This window comes from Rhinolophus sinicus, chromosome 3 (assembly GCF_057876585.1).
Source record: "Rhinolophus sinicus isolate RSI-liver-muscle chromosome 3, RSI-T2T, whole genome shotgun sequence".
NCBI classification, from domain to species: Eukaryota; Metazoa; Chordata; class Mammalia; order Chiroptera; family Rhinolophidae; genus Rhinolophus; species Rhinolophus sinicus.
Window position 1 is genome coordinate 76,476,910 of NC_142503.1, and position 18,015 is coordinate 76,494,924.

An 18,015-nucleotide genomic window follows, 5' to 3' on the forward strand; every position below is an offset into this window, starting at 1 on the left:
CTCCTGCACTAGTGAGGAGAAATAACGCGAGCCTGATGTAAATATGGGCATTTGGACAGAAATGTAGAGAAATGATGGTAGATTAAATGGTAGAACAGACTAAACTCATGACCTGAGCAGGGTGTGTGTGTGTGATGTAAAAGGAGGAAGTAGGATCGCAAATGGATTGGGCTCCATTTAGCAAGATGAGGAATGAATGAGGACTACCAGGTTGGTGTGGTGTGTGTAGAGGTAGAATGCAGATTCCCGAGTTCAGGTTCAATCAATATTTTCTGAGATCTCACTACATGTCAGGTGCTGGGATCAAGTATTTCACCTACAGGGCTGGATGCCTGAAGAGGTACAGAGATGAGCCACCACAAAAATGACAGCCCTCTTCAGGAGTTTGTAGTGAAAGGAGGCACAGCCCTTGGACGGGAGGCGGAGGGGGCAGCGGTGAGTGTGAGTGCAGGACATCAGGAACCGTGAGTGCATGCTTGTACAGACCTGAACGCGCCCGCGGGGTCTGCTCTGTAGAGGTTTGAGTCTGCTCAATCACGGGGAGGCCGTGTATGCCACGCCCATGTCCCTGTGTTAGACTCCGGGAGTACAGAGAAGACCTGCGCCCTGCAGACTTCCTAGGAGTGCAGAGGCGGTATGGTGCGCATGCGCGTATCCACCCCAGGGCTCAGTCAAAGGCGGCGGGAAGTTGGTTTTCTGAGTAGCAACTGAGCAGCTTGAAGACGGATTGGAGACGACGGACCAATAAGCAAATGTCTCATTGGCTTAGGGCACTCAGGCTCCCGAATTCCCAGCTTCCCATTGGGCCGTTCAAGCAGAACGGGGCGTAACTCCCGGGGCTCCGCCCCGCGCCTTGGCCCAGCCTCGGGGGTCCAGGGCTGAGGGTGCGGAACATAAGTAAGCGGGTCTCGCCCCTTCCCCCTCTCGTACTCGTTGGAGCCGCCGCTGCTGCAGCCCGCTCTCCGTGTCATACCCTCGGTCCCCGGCAGCGCGGAGCCGGGATGCGCTGCTCCTGCTGTGGGTCCTCATCATGGAGACCAAACGGGTGGAGATTCCCGGCAGCGTCCTGGACGATCTCTGCAGGTACCGCGGCGCTCCGCGCTACCCGGGTCCCCTTTGGTCCCCTCGCTCGCTTTTTTTCCCTCAGATTCGACATCCGCAGAGGCCTCCCTGTCTCTCCCCCGCCCACATCCTTGCCCTCGCTTTTCCGGTCCCGCCGCCGCTCCCTTTCCCGGGGCGACCCTTCTCTCGGACGACACCACTCCTCGTTTCCCGCCGCAGCCTCCCTGTTTCTCACGCCCCTCCCGTCCTTCTTCGCCGAGCCCCGAAATTTCCTCATTTTTTACTTCCCCAACTCTTCCGTAAGCGAAGCCGCTTCGCGGAAGCCTGGGTCCTTCGCGTTTTTGAAGCTGCCCCCTCCCCCCTTCTGCTTTTTCTGCCTCTTTGACTTTTACAGACCGTTTCCCCTCCTCCCTCCGGCTCATTCCCTAATTCTGTTGAAAGACTTTGTTTTAAATCTTAGAATCCCGGGTCCCCAGACCTACGCGGGGAGCAGTTTTCAAACTTCTCTTCCCCCCGTGGCATTTTCTGTAATTGCTATAAAGAATTACTCTCTTGTTCATCCCAAAACTTATATTGGAAGTTGGGAGGGGAAAACAGTCTAGAGCTGCTTTTCTTTTCGTCACTTAATTATCCTTCTTAAAGGAAATTCTCAACCCCAGGGTTTTAACTCATGGTATATTTTTACAAGAGAAAATTTCTGCATTCTTCCTTCTTGTTAGTTATAATTTCAGATAGCCGAACACGTGTAAAATGAACTTTAAATATATTTTTTCCCAAACTAAGTAAATTTTTTAATTTTCGCCAGGTGTAAGTGGGTTGTGAAATAATTGAAATTACAAGTGAGTAAAAACTGATAAAATAACACCATTTCAATTATAGTTAGTGTATTTATGTCTCAAAGTCTGACTTTTAGTGAATGTCTCATTCGCGCGTTTGTTTTTTTTAATGAGTAATATTTGTAGGGTTACTCTTGGGTGCTAGGCACTGGGTCCTCCTTTAACATTTTATTTAATCCTCAAAACAACCGTATTTGGTAGGTACAATTATTTAAAGTTTCAGCTGACACACAGACTCAGAGAGGTTGTAATTTACACAAGGTCACATTCATCGTGATTTAGAAAATCAAGATTTGAAACCTAGGCCTTATTCTCTAAAATGCCTGTGCTTTTTCTCCTACATCAGGTGGATGTAATAGAAAATCAAGTCTAACGTTTTAAACCTCAGGAAAGAAAGGTACACGCAGCTAAGTAAATAGAATAATTTTGCAACAAATAAGAATATCACTGGTACTTCTTTGGTGATGGTATTCTAATTTTTGGAATATGATAGATTTGAATGAACCACTTTAGAGGCACTATGATCTCAATTTTTTAAGAAAAGGAAAAGAAAGATTTGATACATATGTATGTCTGTGTAGATAAATGACTAGAAGAACATATACCGAAAGTGGGATTATGATTTTCTTATTCATGTTTTCAAGATTTCTAAAAGGATGTGCATTTTGTAGTAGAAAAAAATTAAAGATGAGTATTTGGAAAGGAGCAATAATGGATTAATAGGAATGCAGGTTTATTTAGAAAAAGATGGTAATCATACTTTTTATAGGCATCTAATCTTACTAATACTGGGTTTACTTTGTATATTATGGAGGATTACATCATTTAAAGAAATCGTATCAACCATTATGAAGGTGATTGGTTTTATGTGTGGAACCTGTTTCAAAATAATTACATTGTATTTGTTAACGCTGTTTCACATCTGTTGAGTGTTAAATAAGAGTTCTTAGTTTTCCACTTAGTGTATTTAAGCTGTTTTGCAAAAATCTTTTAGAATAGAGTAACATCCTTTTTCTTTTAAGAATTATTTTGCAATTATGTTTTGGCTACATAAATAAGGATGGTGTGTGTAAAAATTAGGGCTAGCTACTTAATAAACTAATAATGAAACCAAATAGCCATTTCTTTTTAAAAATGTTTCAATTATAGTTGACATTCAATATTATATTAGTTTCAGGTGTACAACATAGTGATTAGACATTTATATAACTTACGAAGTGATCACCCTGATAAATCTAGTATCCATCTGACAACATACATTGTTATTACAGTATCATTGACTGTATTCCTTATGCTGTACTTTATATCCCGTCAATGTCAAGTAGGCATTTTTTAAAACTTCAGGTTTTAAAAGTAATGCCATTTTCAAGTTAATACTTATAGTATCTTTGTTGAGTAATTTAAATATTATTTAATGTTGACAATTTAGGCTTTTGATTGTGGGCTTTTTCAGGAATTTTTACAATTTTTGCACTTAGAATTTTATGTAATTTCTAATTTTTATAAAAATGAAGCTTACTTTGGGAAAGGTTAATTTTTCAGCACTTTGCTGTTTTGAGTTCCTCTTGATTTGTGAGTTTGGTCTTGACCTTTGTTTTTACTCCCTTTATATTTTCATCAATTCTGCTTATTAATATATTTAAGAGGTTTTTCGTTTTGTGTTAATTTTATTTTTGATAAGTTACATATTCCTGCTAATATTGTCTGCTTTAGTTATTGACCATATATTTTGAAGAAAGTTAAAACTTGAGATTGATTTTGATGTAAAAATTAGAGCAAGAAACTTAAAATTTCAAGATGGGACTTTGTAACCATTAGACTGCTGATAACTTAAGACATGGAATGTTATTTTTAGATGGTTTAATAGATAGCATTTCATTTACTGAAATACTGTGCAGCCATTAGAAACGCCTATGGAAAGTAGCAAACAGTAAACTGAAGGGAAAATATTTGTCTTGAAAAGATGCACAGAATCTACTACTGAATGTAATGTACTACTCATTTGATGCCTTTTGTGAAAACAAATTTTTAAATGTTTTGTGTATATGTGTGTGTATGCACAGGAAAAATCTGAAAGAATGTACAGTTGACCCTTGAATAGCACGGGAGAGGGGGGGTGGAGTGGGGAGTTAGGGGCGCCAACCCCACTGCAGTCAAAAATCTGTGTATAACTTGATTCCTCAAAAACTTAACTGCAGATAGCCTTACTGATAACAAACAGTTGGTTAACACATATTTTGCAAGTTATATATATTCTGTAGTGTATTCTTACAATAAAGTAAGCTAGAGAAAAGAAAACATTAAGAAAATCATAAGGAAGAAAAAATAACATTTGTAGTATTTATTGGGAAAAAATCCATCTATAAGTGCAGTTCAAACCTGTGTTCAAGGGTCAACTGTATACCAAGCTGATTAACACTAGTTGCTTCTGGGTGGAATGGAATTAGAGGAGAGGAAGACTCCTGTCTAGAATGTTCTAGTGAACAAAAATGGCTTTATAATAAAGAGTGTATGTTTATGTAAAAAAGGAAATCACCAGTTTTATGGTAGTATTTGCCTTGGGTGCACCATGATTTTTGACATTAAAAGTCAGTTTTTCAATACTATTTAAATTAGCTTATTAAAGAATTTGAGAACATGTTTTTAAAGTAAAAACTGAAAACTATAATTTGGTAAGTTGTTTATCTTTTAAAGAGATGCTTGGAGGTTTTTTTTTTTAAAGCCCCTTTAAGGATTAAATGGTAAGACTACTCTAGTGTTAAAAAGAGAAAAGTATTTTTTGGCAACGAATGTTGCTGCTATTTTGGTGATTGCATAGGTTAAATAATCTGTGCTCATCGTCACCTTACCATTTTAATGTTCAATTCTGAAACATTTTTGTTCCAATTGCAGTCCTCGTGCTAATATTCTTTCTATCTTTGGGAACGTTGGAAATATGACATTCTGTGAGTTGGAGAAATTTTCCCATAACAAATTATTGTGGAAAGCATTTTATTTCTATGTGCATTATATGTATATATTCACACACTTTCGTATCTTTAAAACAACTCAAAAACATGCACAGAATGAAAGCATTGAAGTGTAATTTTCATGTGTCACATTTCCTTTTTCTTACAAAATTTCTTAAATAAGTCAGCTTTTAACTATTAAAAAGAGGTTTCAAAAAATCAAACAGTACAAAAGAATTTATAAATGAAAAGCAAGTCTCTTGCCCTATCCTTTTCTGTCCCAGTTCTGCTCTCCAGTCTATTACCAATTTTATGTTGAAGTCTGGAGAATACTTCAATGTTTTAAAATATAATTATACCAGTTTCTTATTTTATCAACTTCAGATATTAGATTGATGATTTAGTTTACCTTGATAGGGGGTTAATTTACCACACCTACTGTTGACCTTGGCCTACTTCCAATATATTTATATCACTGTTTTAAATTGTTCTGTTGGTTACCTTTGTGACTTTGTATACTTAAAATTATATGTATTTATTTTATAAACTTATAGAAAGTATCTCTTGAGTCTTTATTTGATAAAGTGAGGTAATTAGTTCCCCATCTTCCATTTCTTTCTTATGCATTCCCTCAGTTTCTATCCAGGTTTAACCAAAATAAAAATTAAGATTGATAATATTTACATTTCATTTTGTAACCTTCTGAAGTCTGTTGATTGCAAAAGCTGAACAATAATAATAGCATTTGTTATGCAATATAACTAGGTATATATTTTTCACAGAAGAGGCAGGTGCTAGGATTTTGTTTCTTTTCCATCAGGCCATTCTCAGGATACCTTGGTAAGGATCTTCAGAGAGAATATTCATATGAATTTTTCTTTTTTCCAGTCTACAAATTGGTCAAAATAATGCAGCCTTTTAGTTTTTTCTTTTGGAGAAAGATTATTCTGATTCCTTCTAGCTATTCTTGAAACCCTTTATTTTCCCTTGGATTGTCTTTTTGTTCTAATTTTGGCATTTTATTTCACATTGAGGCTGTGATTCTCTTGTACATCTACCCCTCTCCCCCAACATGTCCAAAGTTTCTAGCTGTGTTGGTCCTTTATTATATCCTCGGTCACACCCTCAATCATGCCTTCTTTTCTACAGAATTCTGTCTTTCTCCAGAGTGCCCTCTTGGAGACGCAACTCTCCTGGTCCAATCTGGATGGGTTCACTTACCAAACAACTGGTGTACTAGCCTTCCATTTCCCAGCTCTCCCACCTTGTCTCTGTTCTGTCTTGAATCTCATATTTTATGCTTTCTTGGTCATTCTTGCTTTGTCGATGCACGGTCTAAAGTCATTTCCTTTGAGGGAGTCATTAGGAAGTCAATTTTCTCAGTCCTTCTGTGACTTAAATGTCTGTTTCTCTTCTCACACTGAATGCTCCCAGGTTCTCGAGGGTCCACACTTTGAGCACCAAGGTTCTAGGAGATGATCTCAACACTGTCTTTTCTTCAGGGACAGTTTTAAAATTTATTTAATTTTTTTCTTAATCACACCCCAGGTTTTCCTTAGATGTTGGGTGATTCTTGATTTTCTTTTTGTATGTAAGGTGAAGCAGTAGAGTGGCTTGTGGATAGGCTTCTTCTTTATGTGAATAGATACAAAGCTAGCTGGCTCTCACACCGGAAGGCCGTTGAGATCCAGTGTAGGAATTTTGCCTTTGGTGCCAATACAAATCTATCTACTAAAGTTAGAAAAGAGCCTCAGATATTGTTCCCCTCCCCCCACTCTTTCGTAGGAGAGATTTCTATTAAAAAAAGGAGTGAAAGAGGAATAGACATTCTTCTATTACCTAAACAGACCTTGCTGTTCCCCCCCCCTCGCCCCCCTTTTTAGTCCTATTTTTCATTCCCATCCTCCAGTTTACCTTTCTTCACCTGGGGCTTTTCTGGATTGGGATGGGGATGGGCATGGGATTGAGTTTGTCGTGGGCACTCTGTTACCACATTTTAGGTTGTGATTAGGGCCATACAGAAATTTGTTGAAATGGGAATTTCTAGTTAAAGATAGTAGATTGAACACAGATACTCACTAAAAGAGTAAAGTGTTTTGTTTTTAAAATATTAAATGCATAAACCCCCAAGGAAAGGAATAATGGTTGAAGAGATGAGCAGCAGAATTTGGGAACTCTGAAACAAAAGGGAAGGTGATGTAGACCTGATGGACCTGAATGAGAGACCACTGCAGTGGTGTCAGGATGCCCCAGAACAAGAGAATACCGGCAAGTGGCAGCAGTGAATTTATGCGTCCTGTGTACATGCTGAAAACCTCAGTCATCTTAGCTCAGCTTCCAGAATATGATAGCCTGGCCTTTGCCCTCCAGATAGATTGGCAGGTTCTTCTCTAGGTGGTCTGACTAGCTAAGGAAAGACATGAAAAGACACTGCCACTGGAGTTTCCTCAGTTAATGGCCCAGCCTGATCACCTTAAATGGTGCCTAAATAGCTTTGTGGTCTGTCACACTTAAATCTAAACAGTTGAAATAGGCCTTTTAACATGAAAGGTAAAGCTTAAAACTAACAGAAAAAAAAAACCTGGGAAGAATCAACTATGCAGGTAGAATAACACTTTAAAAAACAACTACATTTATCTTAGGAATATTTTTTACAACCATGAAATGATGGTAAGCTATACAAGCAAAATTTAAACAAAAGGAGCATTTGGAAATTAAAAATGGAGCAGAACACAGACCTCGATAGATGGCTTGCAAGATAAAGTTAAGAACTTTTTCCAGAAAGTGTGGGGAATAAATCAGAGGTAGCAAATATAAGATAAAGAATCATAAGAGGATCAGTCCATGAGGTCCTTCAGCCCTGAACGAGAGAGTTTCCAAATAGTAAGGTCCATTGAATGGCTGGTGCAGTGCATGAAAAATAGACACAGAAATTTCACAACACTGGGAACATAAGGAGAAACCTAGAAGTTTCTAGACTGATAAAAACAGGTCATAGAAAGGATTAAGAATTGGAATAGCTTCAGTCTCAACATTGTAATGGCATGCTGGAAGGAGAGCACTATTTTCAGAATTCTGAAGGAAAATGATTTCCAACCTAGAATTCTTTACCCAGCCAAATTATGAAGTGTGAGGAAAGAGTAAAGATATTATTATTTTTTTTTTTTGAGTAAAGATATTTTCAGATGTACAATGTCTCAGTATTTATCTCCCCTGCATCCTTCCTCCAGGAGGTATGAGAGGATGCACTTTGTTTCACAAAGAAGTAAATGGAGAACAGGATACAAGAAACATGAGATTTAACATAAGATAGAGACGCAGAGAGCCAACCTAGGATGTTAGTGGAAGGACAGCATAGGAGGACAAATGTGTGTTAGGTGTAGACGAAAGTCAGGATTGATTCACAGAGTCAATCTTGTGATCAAAGAATACGGTGAATGTTTAAATTTTAAAAAATTTACAGTAAAAGACACATTGCCATTAATCCCTTCAAAATACTCCCCCTTGCTTCAAACACTTAAATTTACGTACCAGAGGCGATGTGTGACACACAGCCTGTCCATTGTGATCACAAAATACGATGAATGCTGCTGCCATCCAACGGAAAGGCAGGGATCTTCAATACGGGAGGCAGAGCATTGAGCCTTAGTGACAGTGTGACAAGTTTCAGCTTGTTTGGTGCAGTCAGTCAGGTGTGAGCTACAGTTGAGAGAAGGTGTGTTTTAAAGTGTGCCATAAATCATCCTCCATCGTGACAGTGCTCTGTGTCACATCACTTCTGATACAGCGATTTCTGTCAAATAAAAACATTACTGTATGTCCTCATCCACCTTATTCACTGTATCTGTCACTGGGCAACTCGGGCTCTTCCCCAAAGTCAAAATGACTAGGAAAGATAAACGCTTTGAATCGATTCAGGACATTGAGGCAGCCATGACAGCGCAGCTAAGGACACTCATGAAAGAGGACTTCCAGAACTGCTTCAGAATGTGGCAAGAATGATGGGATAAGTGTGTTCAAAGCAAGGGGGAGTATTTTGAGGGGGTTGCTGGCAATGTATCTTATACTGTAATAATTTTTTTTCATTTAAACATTCACCGTATTGTTTGATCACACCTCATATCAGAAGTTTCAAGGATAGTCTTCAAGATGAAACTGGTGCATCTGAATTAACATCTTGAGAAAAAATTTTGGGGAACTAGTGGAAGGTTGAATTAGTGACAAATATAGAGAAAATGAAGCAAAAACAATGACAAGACCTTTATTAATTGTGGGGAGAACAGAGAACTGTTCAGGAAAGGCTCAGTTGTGAATTGCATTTACAGAGTCATAGTAATAGAAAGATGGCTGATCTAAGCCCGTGGTTATTAACTGGGAGTGATTTTGCTCCCCTCAGGGAGCATTTGGCAATATCTGGAGATATTTTTTGGTTGTCACAACTTGGTGGGGAGTGCTGTTGACCTCTAATGGGCAGAGGCGAGGGATGCTGTTGAACATCCTACAACGCACAGGATGGCTCCTATCAACAGAATTACCTGCTGCAAAATATCAATAGTGCTGAAGTTGACAAACTAACCAAAACTATAATACGTATAATTTTGTTGGGAGGATGGAGAAATCAGAAGGTTGGGTAATTCCACATCTTCCACATAATGGAAATAGAAAATGCCTCAAACTCAGAAAATAAGGAATAGCAGAAGTGGTGTTTTTTTTTTTGAGACCTGGAGGATAAGTTAAATAAAGTCAGATGAAAGAAGATTAGTTTTTGCAGTGCTCTGTGTCTTGTATGTACCACCCAGGGGCCAATCTGAGACTTGAGCAGTGGTCTGTCTTATAGTTCAGTTCACAAAGTTTGTGGTGTGCTGTTTGTCGTCTAATTCAAGCTTGTACGGCTTGGGGTTTAACCCCAGAGTTCATAAACAATTTCATGGGGCCGTTTGCCTGAGCTGCTTTCCCTCTGCTATCTCTTTGGTACTTCTCAGTTCCTTGGATCTCCCCTTTGTGGTCCTGGGTCCAGAAAGCCACTTGGCCACATACTTCATGTGAGTCTGCCCATGTCTGGGACCAAGCGACTGGGGGATAAAAGAATGCAGTGGAGAATGGCCCTGCTCTCCTGGGATCACACATGTCTTGCAATCCCAGAGGAAGGTTCCCGCCCCTCAGAGTTTCATTAGCCTCTGTGGTTCCCTGTTAAGCCACTGTTGCAGCCACCTCTGTAACCATGATGGCCATAGCTTTGGGGCTGGGGCATGAGAAAAGGGAGAAAAGAGAAAAAGGGAAATTTGCCCCCCATTGTGTCTGAGCATTAGGAGACCCTTTCAGACTCCTTTCTTGATCTGGAGTGCCTTCTCTGTCCCTGCTAGTGCCCACTCCCACCCCCCGATCCAGCCAGGGGGATACTAGAAGGTAGAAAATGCTAAATTCACTTTGAATACTAGTCTTTTCTCCCAATCTTCCTGCGACTATTTACTTTGAACAGTTCTCAAATAGCTGCTCCATGGGTTTTGTCCAGGTTTGATAGCTGCATTTTATAGGAGGGAACAAAGTAGAGTGTGCTTGCTCCATCTTAACGGGAATATGAATCTCTAAACCTTTAAAAGATAAATTATAACTATCACTTCGTCACTATCAGTATATGTCAGACAGTTTGCTAGACTACGGGTGTAATAATATGCAAGTTTAATAGTACACTGTCTCTGAACTAATGTGGAAGGGTTTGTGGACCATAGTAGTAAAAATCAGATAATTGCTGTAATGGATGGGAGTGTGAGAGAGCGTAGTATATACCTGTTCAGAGGAGTCTGCTGTGCCTACATAGGAGAGGTAGTGTTTGTAAGTCATAGAGGATGAATGAATGAGGAGTTTGCTAGAGACCAGAGAAGGGGAGTGTAAATACAGTATGTGGATGGCAGTTTAGGAGCCCCGAGCATTAGGTATCGCGGGGTGTGAACAGCCTCTTCGGGTGACAGCAGAGGTTATGCAGCTGAGCAGCGACCAGCTCCCGAATGCCACATGGAAGGTTTCGGGTTTTATATCTTAGACGATGCCATCAGGATTGCATGTTAATACATTTTGTTCTTAGAGTAAGATCCTTAGTGTAGGATCCTTTTCCACATAAGTTTTCTGCATTGAAATGTAGATTATTGTATATACATTTGTGCTACCATTTGCTTACTACTTCCCTTATTGGACTGTCGCATTTTTATATAATAACTTAAAAGTATTTTGTTTGAAGTTTGATTTGAAACTTGGAAACAACCAAGGACATTTAAGCGCCATAGCTAGTGAATAGTGTAAGTGAGCAAACGGGGTGATACTATTCTTAATTTTTGAAAATGATACTAAAAACCAACAGATTTCTTTTATGTAGTTCAATCTGTCTCGAAGGTCACTAGAAAGGATTAACAAAAATATGGTGCAGTGAAGAAACATTTGGTGGTTGCTTAATGACTACTGTAAATCACATTTACTTAGACTTCTGAATTCTGACTTGTTTGCACAAAAAGGGTTTATTATTTAAGTCATATATATATACACACACGTACATACGAGTTCTGGCAATTAAGTTTGAGAACTTTCAACAATGTTAACCTTTTTTAATATCAGAAGGATTATTCATTATGAATCTGTACCAACTGGACAAACAGTTAACCAAGTTTACTATTTGGAAGTGCTGAAAAGGCTGTGTGAAAAAGTTAGACGACCAGAACTTTTCGCCAACAATTCATGGCTCTTGCATCACGACAATGCACCAGCCCACAGGGCACTCACTGTCTGACGGAGTTTTTAGCCAGTAAACAAATAACTGTATTGGAACACCCTCCCTACTCACCTGATCTGGCCCCCAGTGACTTCTTTCTTTACCCAAAGATAAAGGAAATATTGAAAGGAAGACATTTTGTTGACATTCAGGACATCAAGGGTAAAATGACGACAGCTCTGATGGCCATTCCAGAAAAAGAGTTCCAAAATTGCTTTGTAGGGTGGACTAGGTGCTTGCGTCGGTGCATAGCTTTCCAAGGGGAGTACTTCGAAGGTGACCATAGTGATATTCAGCAATGAGCTATGTAGCACTTTTTCTAGGATGAGTTCGCCAGCTTAATTGTCAGATCTCGTATAATGTACTTATTTTATATGTATAATAAATATGCCACTTCCCCCCACCCCCAATGTACTTGGAAAAGACAATTCAGGATTTTTTGAGTATACTGTATTTGAAAGTTAGTTTGAACCCAGGTTCTGTGGATGAAGCTCTTGGGGAAGTCTAGTCTATTAATGTGCAATAGTGTTAATTTCTTTACTTTTTTTTTGATAATACTTTCAATGTGAAGATTAAGCAGCTAACATCTTTTCTGTTTGATTTTGCAAATATATTTGCATATATTCTTAGAAAATGTTACCAGACATGGGAGGACTTCCTAGTGAAGGTTGTTTTCTTGCTCGCCTTTAGTTCGTTGTTAGTGAGCTCATATTTGTTTTGTGAACAGAGGATAAAAGACCTCTTTAAAAAATTCTGAGTGAGATACATGTGATACCTTTTTGTTTTTTTTTCCCCTAGACTCATCTTCCTTATGGTAATTTTCCCCAAATTTTGTTCCCTTGGTTAGCATTGCTTTTAGTCCCTTTTGTATGGTGGTGGGTCAGGGATGAAGCAATTAAATAGATTAAAATAAGTCATTATAGTTTGTAAATGTAATTTTTATATGTTTTTGTTTTTGACAGCCGATTTATTTTGCATATTCCCAGCGAGGAAAGAGACAATGCTATTCGAGTGTGTTTTCAGATTGAACTTGCCCATTGGTTTTACTTGGATTTCTATATGCAGAACACACCAGGATTACCTCAGTGTGGGATAAGAGACTTTGCTAAAGCTGATATCCTTTTTATTACTATAATGACTTTCATTCATTCTTGTTAGTAAAATATTTTAGCACAAATTTCCTTTTTCTTGTCTTTCAGATTTATAACCTATTAGATAAATCATAGTTAATTTCTAAAAATTGTCAAATATGAATAGTAGACAATTTAATAGTATTCTTATTATTACGTAGAGGATCCCTTGAAATGTGCACTGATGATTAGAATTGAATTTGATTTTCTTTTCTTTCAAAAATAGCCTATTTCAACAATTGATCTGTTTTTTTACTTTCCTTTTCTGTTTGATTTAACCAGATGATCTTTAATCCTTAAATAATTATTGAATACTTACTGTGTTCAAAGTAATGTTTTTGGTTTTGTGGCAAATAACAAGTCCTTGCCTTTGAAGGAGCTTCCCCCCCTCACCCCCCATTTACAGGTAAGGTAGAAACTTGCATAATTAGGTATAAAAGTCACATGAATATTTAAGATTATAAAACAGGTTATGTCACAGGGCAAAAAAAAAAAAGACAATTTGCTAATGGTCCTGATAGTAAAGATTTTTAGAATTTGGGAAAGGGTGGAAAGATTTTAAGCAAATCTATAATTTTAAGGGAATATAGGACTATTTTCTAAACACAGGAGTGGGGAATATGTTCCAGGTAAAGAAAAGGGATTGAGCAAAATTGTAGAGTTGGAAAAGAATAAGGGGTATCTCAGGAAATACAGGAGTTTGAATGGAGCAGAGCCTTCTTATGGGGATATAATAGAAGATATAGGGGGGGGGTTGTGGGTTTTTAAATCTTGAGCCAAAGTGCTTTGATTTTTATTCTCGTGTAAGTCACTGTTTTTAACCACAAATCGTGTTCAAATGGAATTCCCACAAGTTCACTGTACTACACTAGAATTGGAGTAGGTGACCTAAAATAACCCTCAACTCCCTATAATTTTCCTTGAGCCCCATGAAGTAAGGAACCTACAGAAAAATGAATGAACACTGTTCTAGGTAACTGCTAACCATAGAAAGTTTTTGAGCAAGGCTAAAGAATATTACTTAGATCATTTAAAAATTCTGTTCAGGACTTACGTGGCAGGATCGGTTGAACCTTATAGTAGACTGTTTATAGTACTGGAGCTGTGGACCAATAAGGTCCTGGACCATACCTAGTAGAGGGCCTGCAAAGAAAAGACTGAAGACACCTGTCAGCGGAAGAAATGATAAAGCTATTTTACTGGTTACGTGTAGGGCAGTAAATGAGGAATCAAAGCGGAAAGAAGTACTATTGAGCATTGTTTGTTAAAGGCTTGATGATAGGTTCTGTGGAGAAATCACAGAAAACTGCTTTCTATAGAAACAGGTGAAAACTGGCAAATTTTCTTCTGTGGCTTTGGTCTGTTTTGCATTGACTGTTCTGTCATAGCAACTTTATATACTTTGGGGTTCTGAATCAGATTCCGTGTGTGTATGCATGTGAGTTTTAAACTTGCCTTGCTTTTAACAAAAATCAGAAGCCTGTTTTAGTTACGTTTCTTTAAATTCAGTTATATAGAGAAAGAAATCTTTATTGTTGATGTGGTAGACTTCTTTAAATAGCCGTGTACTCTGTGCTAGGCATTATGCGGTGAACAAGGTTGGTTCGGTCCTTCACGAAGATGAGGGAGACAGAAAAGGAAATGATGATAGAGCAGTATGTAAGTTAGGACAGGATAGGGAGGGCTCGGTAGGAACAGAGGAGAGGGATACTCCGTGAGGCGTGCAAGTTTCCTTTGGAGGAAGTGGTCAACGGAGAGTAAGTCAGGGCTCAGGCATGTGGGCCTTGTTTGTTTGGACTTCGTAAGAGTACTAGAATATTGGGGATGTTTAAAACAGTTAAACTTTATTTTGGGGAAAAACGAGCTTAAAGTTGAAAGAATATTACAGTGAACTGCCTTCATACCCTTATTATAGTACATATTCACCCTTTGTTAATGTTTTGCAACATGTGTTTTTTTTCTCTAGGGGTGTTTTGAAAGAACTCTGGAATAATGTAGACTGAATTGGAGGAAGGTGAGACGGAAACATAGTTGAGATGCTCTTTCACTAATTTATGAATTAGAAACGGAAACCTGTGATAGAGGTGAATCGCATAGATTAAATTTGAATGATAACTTCAGAGGTAAAATTCATGTTAACGTGGATGTCGGAGGAGAGGTGGATGAATGAAGGGTGGTGCTCTGGTTTCTGGTTTGAGCAGTTGAGTGGATTGGTAGCCATTCCATTTCTAGAAAAATCAAGGAGGAGTCTTGTGGGGGAAGGATGGATTCAGTTCTAAACAAGTTGGTTTGTGGCAGCCTTGAAATATTGAAGTGGCAAGACTGCATAGAATAAAAGGTACTAGCGTGAGTTCTGGAGGCAGATTCCTTGGGCTGGCATTAATAGCCATGCAACCTCGGGCAAGTTGTGGGGCTTTTTTTCGATGCCTCTCTTTTCTCTTAGGTAAGTTGTGCATAGTCTTGTGATTTTTCTTCAGTAAGTGCTCACCACTGTGGGTATTCTGGATTTGTTCCTGGGTTGAAGTTTTGCCTGGGAGTTGTGTTCAGAGAACAGTGTGGCTATTTTGGGAATTGCTAGGAGATTGATTAAACGGATGGACCACGTTTGGGGAAGAAAATAAAAGGAGGGTGCTAATACGGAGAAAGGAAAATGGTCAGAGATTGATGTAGAATTACGATATGGTGCGAGTAATTAAAAGAATGCCATTAAAAGTTATGGTTAAGATGTTTTACTTTAATCAAACTGCCAGAATAATTCTAGTGATGGAAAGTCCTAGAATGTTGTGTGGGAATTGGTCCTGGAATTCGGGGGATGGGAAAGACAAGGAACGTAAGAACTGAGGCTAGAGCTTGCAACGAGCTATCTGAGGTAATTGATACCATCTAAGATGATGGAAAATTTTGGATGGAGACACAGAATTGTTTAAAAAAGAGAAAATGTATGTAATAGAAGTGTACAAGCTTAAAATTCTTACATTGTTTAATCAGTGTAATCTATCTTACTGTGTAAGGCCCAGTACCCCAGATTCAAGACTCAAAATAATTTGATTTGGAGATTAAGAAAATCAGTAATTAAGAACAGTAAAAATTAGAAATGATAATTAACAATTACTCAGTGCATGTTGTAGGGTTTTTTGAATTAATACATTATCTGATTAAATAAAAATGGTATTTAAAAATTTTCCACTTCCATGTTTGAATTGAATTACTTTTATGTACGATTAAGTATGAAGGAGGATTGAAGAGTTGTCAGTGGGGAAATTGATGTCATTTTGGATTTGGTTCTGTTACTTGCTAATTGTGTAGACTTGAGCCAAATACTTAACAGGTTCTTTTCAACATTAATTCCAAGTGTATCTTGAACTGTAGATGGTTGGTTCAGCCAGCTCACTTATTTTCTTATGGTTTTGGGGTAGGAAAAAAATGGATAAAGAGTATAAATAGATTCCAGAGTTAAGTCAGTGGATGTAATTTCTCTTGCTAAATCTTTACTACTCTTTTTAAAGTAGTTTAATGTGTAGATAAAGGAGAACACTGATTCACCTTGAAATTAATTAGGAACAGTATAGGCAGAAGGAAGAGAAAGAAAAACTGGATAAGTACCTACTCTCTGAACTGTTGGTCATTATCTCTGTTTCTGGGGTATTTTTCTGTTTTTCTCTATGGTTAAATTTTTAATGGAAAAATACCCATTTATTTAAAATTTATACTTAGATTAAAAAAATATCTGTGATAACGTTAAAACACTTAAGGGATTTTATTGAACATCTGAAGCCAGACTTTTATTGGAAAATACCTGTCAGAATCTTAGCATCCATAGGGCTTCATGACATGGTTATGTTGTACCCAAACTTGATCCTTCTTTTTTCCCTCCCCAAATGAAGGCATGGAATGATTATATTGAGATTAACCTAGTGTTTGTCTTTTAATTACAAGGTTGTCATAGATGGTTGACTTCTTTGGAATTTTTGAGGGCCTCTTTAGTTCTTAGTACAACTATAAAACCCAAACGAATTTTTAAATACAAAACTGTAGAACATATAAAATTTATTTTCATAAAATGAAATTATTGTGATGTTTTTGTTGAAATCAAACCACCAACCGCAATGTGAATATAATGCTGACTTCTTTGAGGTTGTTTGGACATGCTTGTACTCCAGTTTTTCCACCACCTTTCTTTGTTCTGTTATAAAACCCTTCTGTGTTACATTCGAATGTCATTTGACTTTTATGCATCATTTGCATTTTAGATTGCTTCTGTTTTTAGTAGCCCAAAGCAGGTAAAGTAATACTAGTACCAGTGTGGTCTCTGAAATCAAGTGATGATACTTGATACATTAATATTTGATCATCCAAATGGTGAAAAATATGCTCATATTGCATGTTTCTAGATTAACATGAGAATGAAAACAATATGTGTTTTCATAAAGGATTTGAGGACCCTTAAGATTTATGTCCTTGGTTTGAGAAACACTATCAAATTACAGTTTTCCCCACACTTTTCACAACAGTGGGATAGTGATGAGGCATTTGGCAGCACGGCGTATTGGAAGCCTGAGCGTACACTTCACAGGGTTAGGTTTTATTTACTTTTTTTTTAAGAAAGGTTTTTTTTTTTCCTTTTTAAAATAACTAATGAGTGTTGAATATTTTTGTTTTTTATTGGGGAAGGGGAACAGGACCTTATTGGGGAACAGTGTGTACTTCCAGGCCTTTTTTTCAAGTCAAGTTGTTGTCCTTTCAGTCTTAGTTGTGGAGGGCGCAGCTCAGCTCCAGGTCCAGTGGCTGTTGCTAGTTGCAGGGGGCGCAGCCCTCCATCCCTTGCGGGAGTTGAGGAATTGAACTGGCAACCTTGTGGTTGAGAGCCCACTGGCCCATGTGGGAATCAAACCGGCAGCCTTCTGCGTTAGGAGCACAGAGCTCCAACCGCCTGAGCCACTGGGCCGGCCCGGTTTTATTTACTTTTAAAAACAATTATTTTACTCTGCCCAGTTTTGGGGAGGGGCATGCCCGTTTTCTTTTGAAACAGGCTAGATTTTCCTTAATACCCAGATTTACCTTTTTCTATAAGCTTCACCTTAAAAATATTTTTAATTGTAAAAGCAATACGTCTACATAGTAAAGAAATACAGCATGTAGAGTGGTAATACTTCATCCCCAGTTCTGCTTCCCACAGTTTGCCACTGTAACTTGTTTTGACAGTTTCTCCCTCTTAACCAGTGTATGTGCACTGTACTTGTTTCTTGCTGCTGGTTTCAGTATCTGTTGACTCCTGATCT

The 18,015-nt window shown here is 38.3% G+C and overlaps 1 protein-coding gene across 2 annotated transcripts in view; it reads left to right on the plus strand.

Moving 5' to 3' along the window:
* The first annotated feature begins 836 nt into the window (after positions 1 to 836).
* Positions 837 to 18,015, plus strand: part of DCP2 (decapping mRNA 2) — a 42,134-nt gene continuing 24,955 nt past the window's right edge. Inside the window, exons 1-2 of one of the 2 annotated variants that reach the window (XM_019727793.3) lie at positions 837 to 1,083; positions 12,569 to 12,720. In XM_019727793.3, the coding sequence (XP_019583352.1) occupies positions 1,031 to 1,083; positions 12,569 to 12,720 (205 nt within the window). In that variant the 5' untranslated portion in view covers positions 837 to 1,030. The remainder of the gene's footprint in view (positions 1,084 to 12,568; positions 12,721 to 18,015) is intronic. The other variant, XM_019727794.3, reaches the window with a different exon arrangement.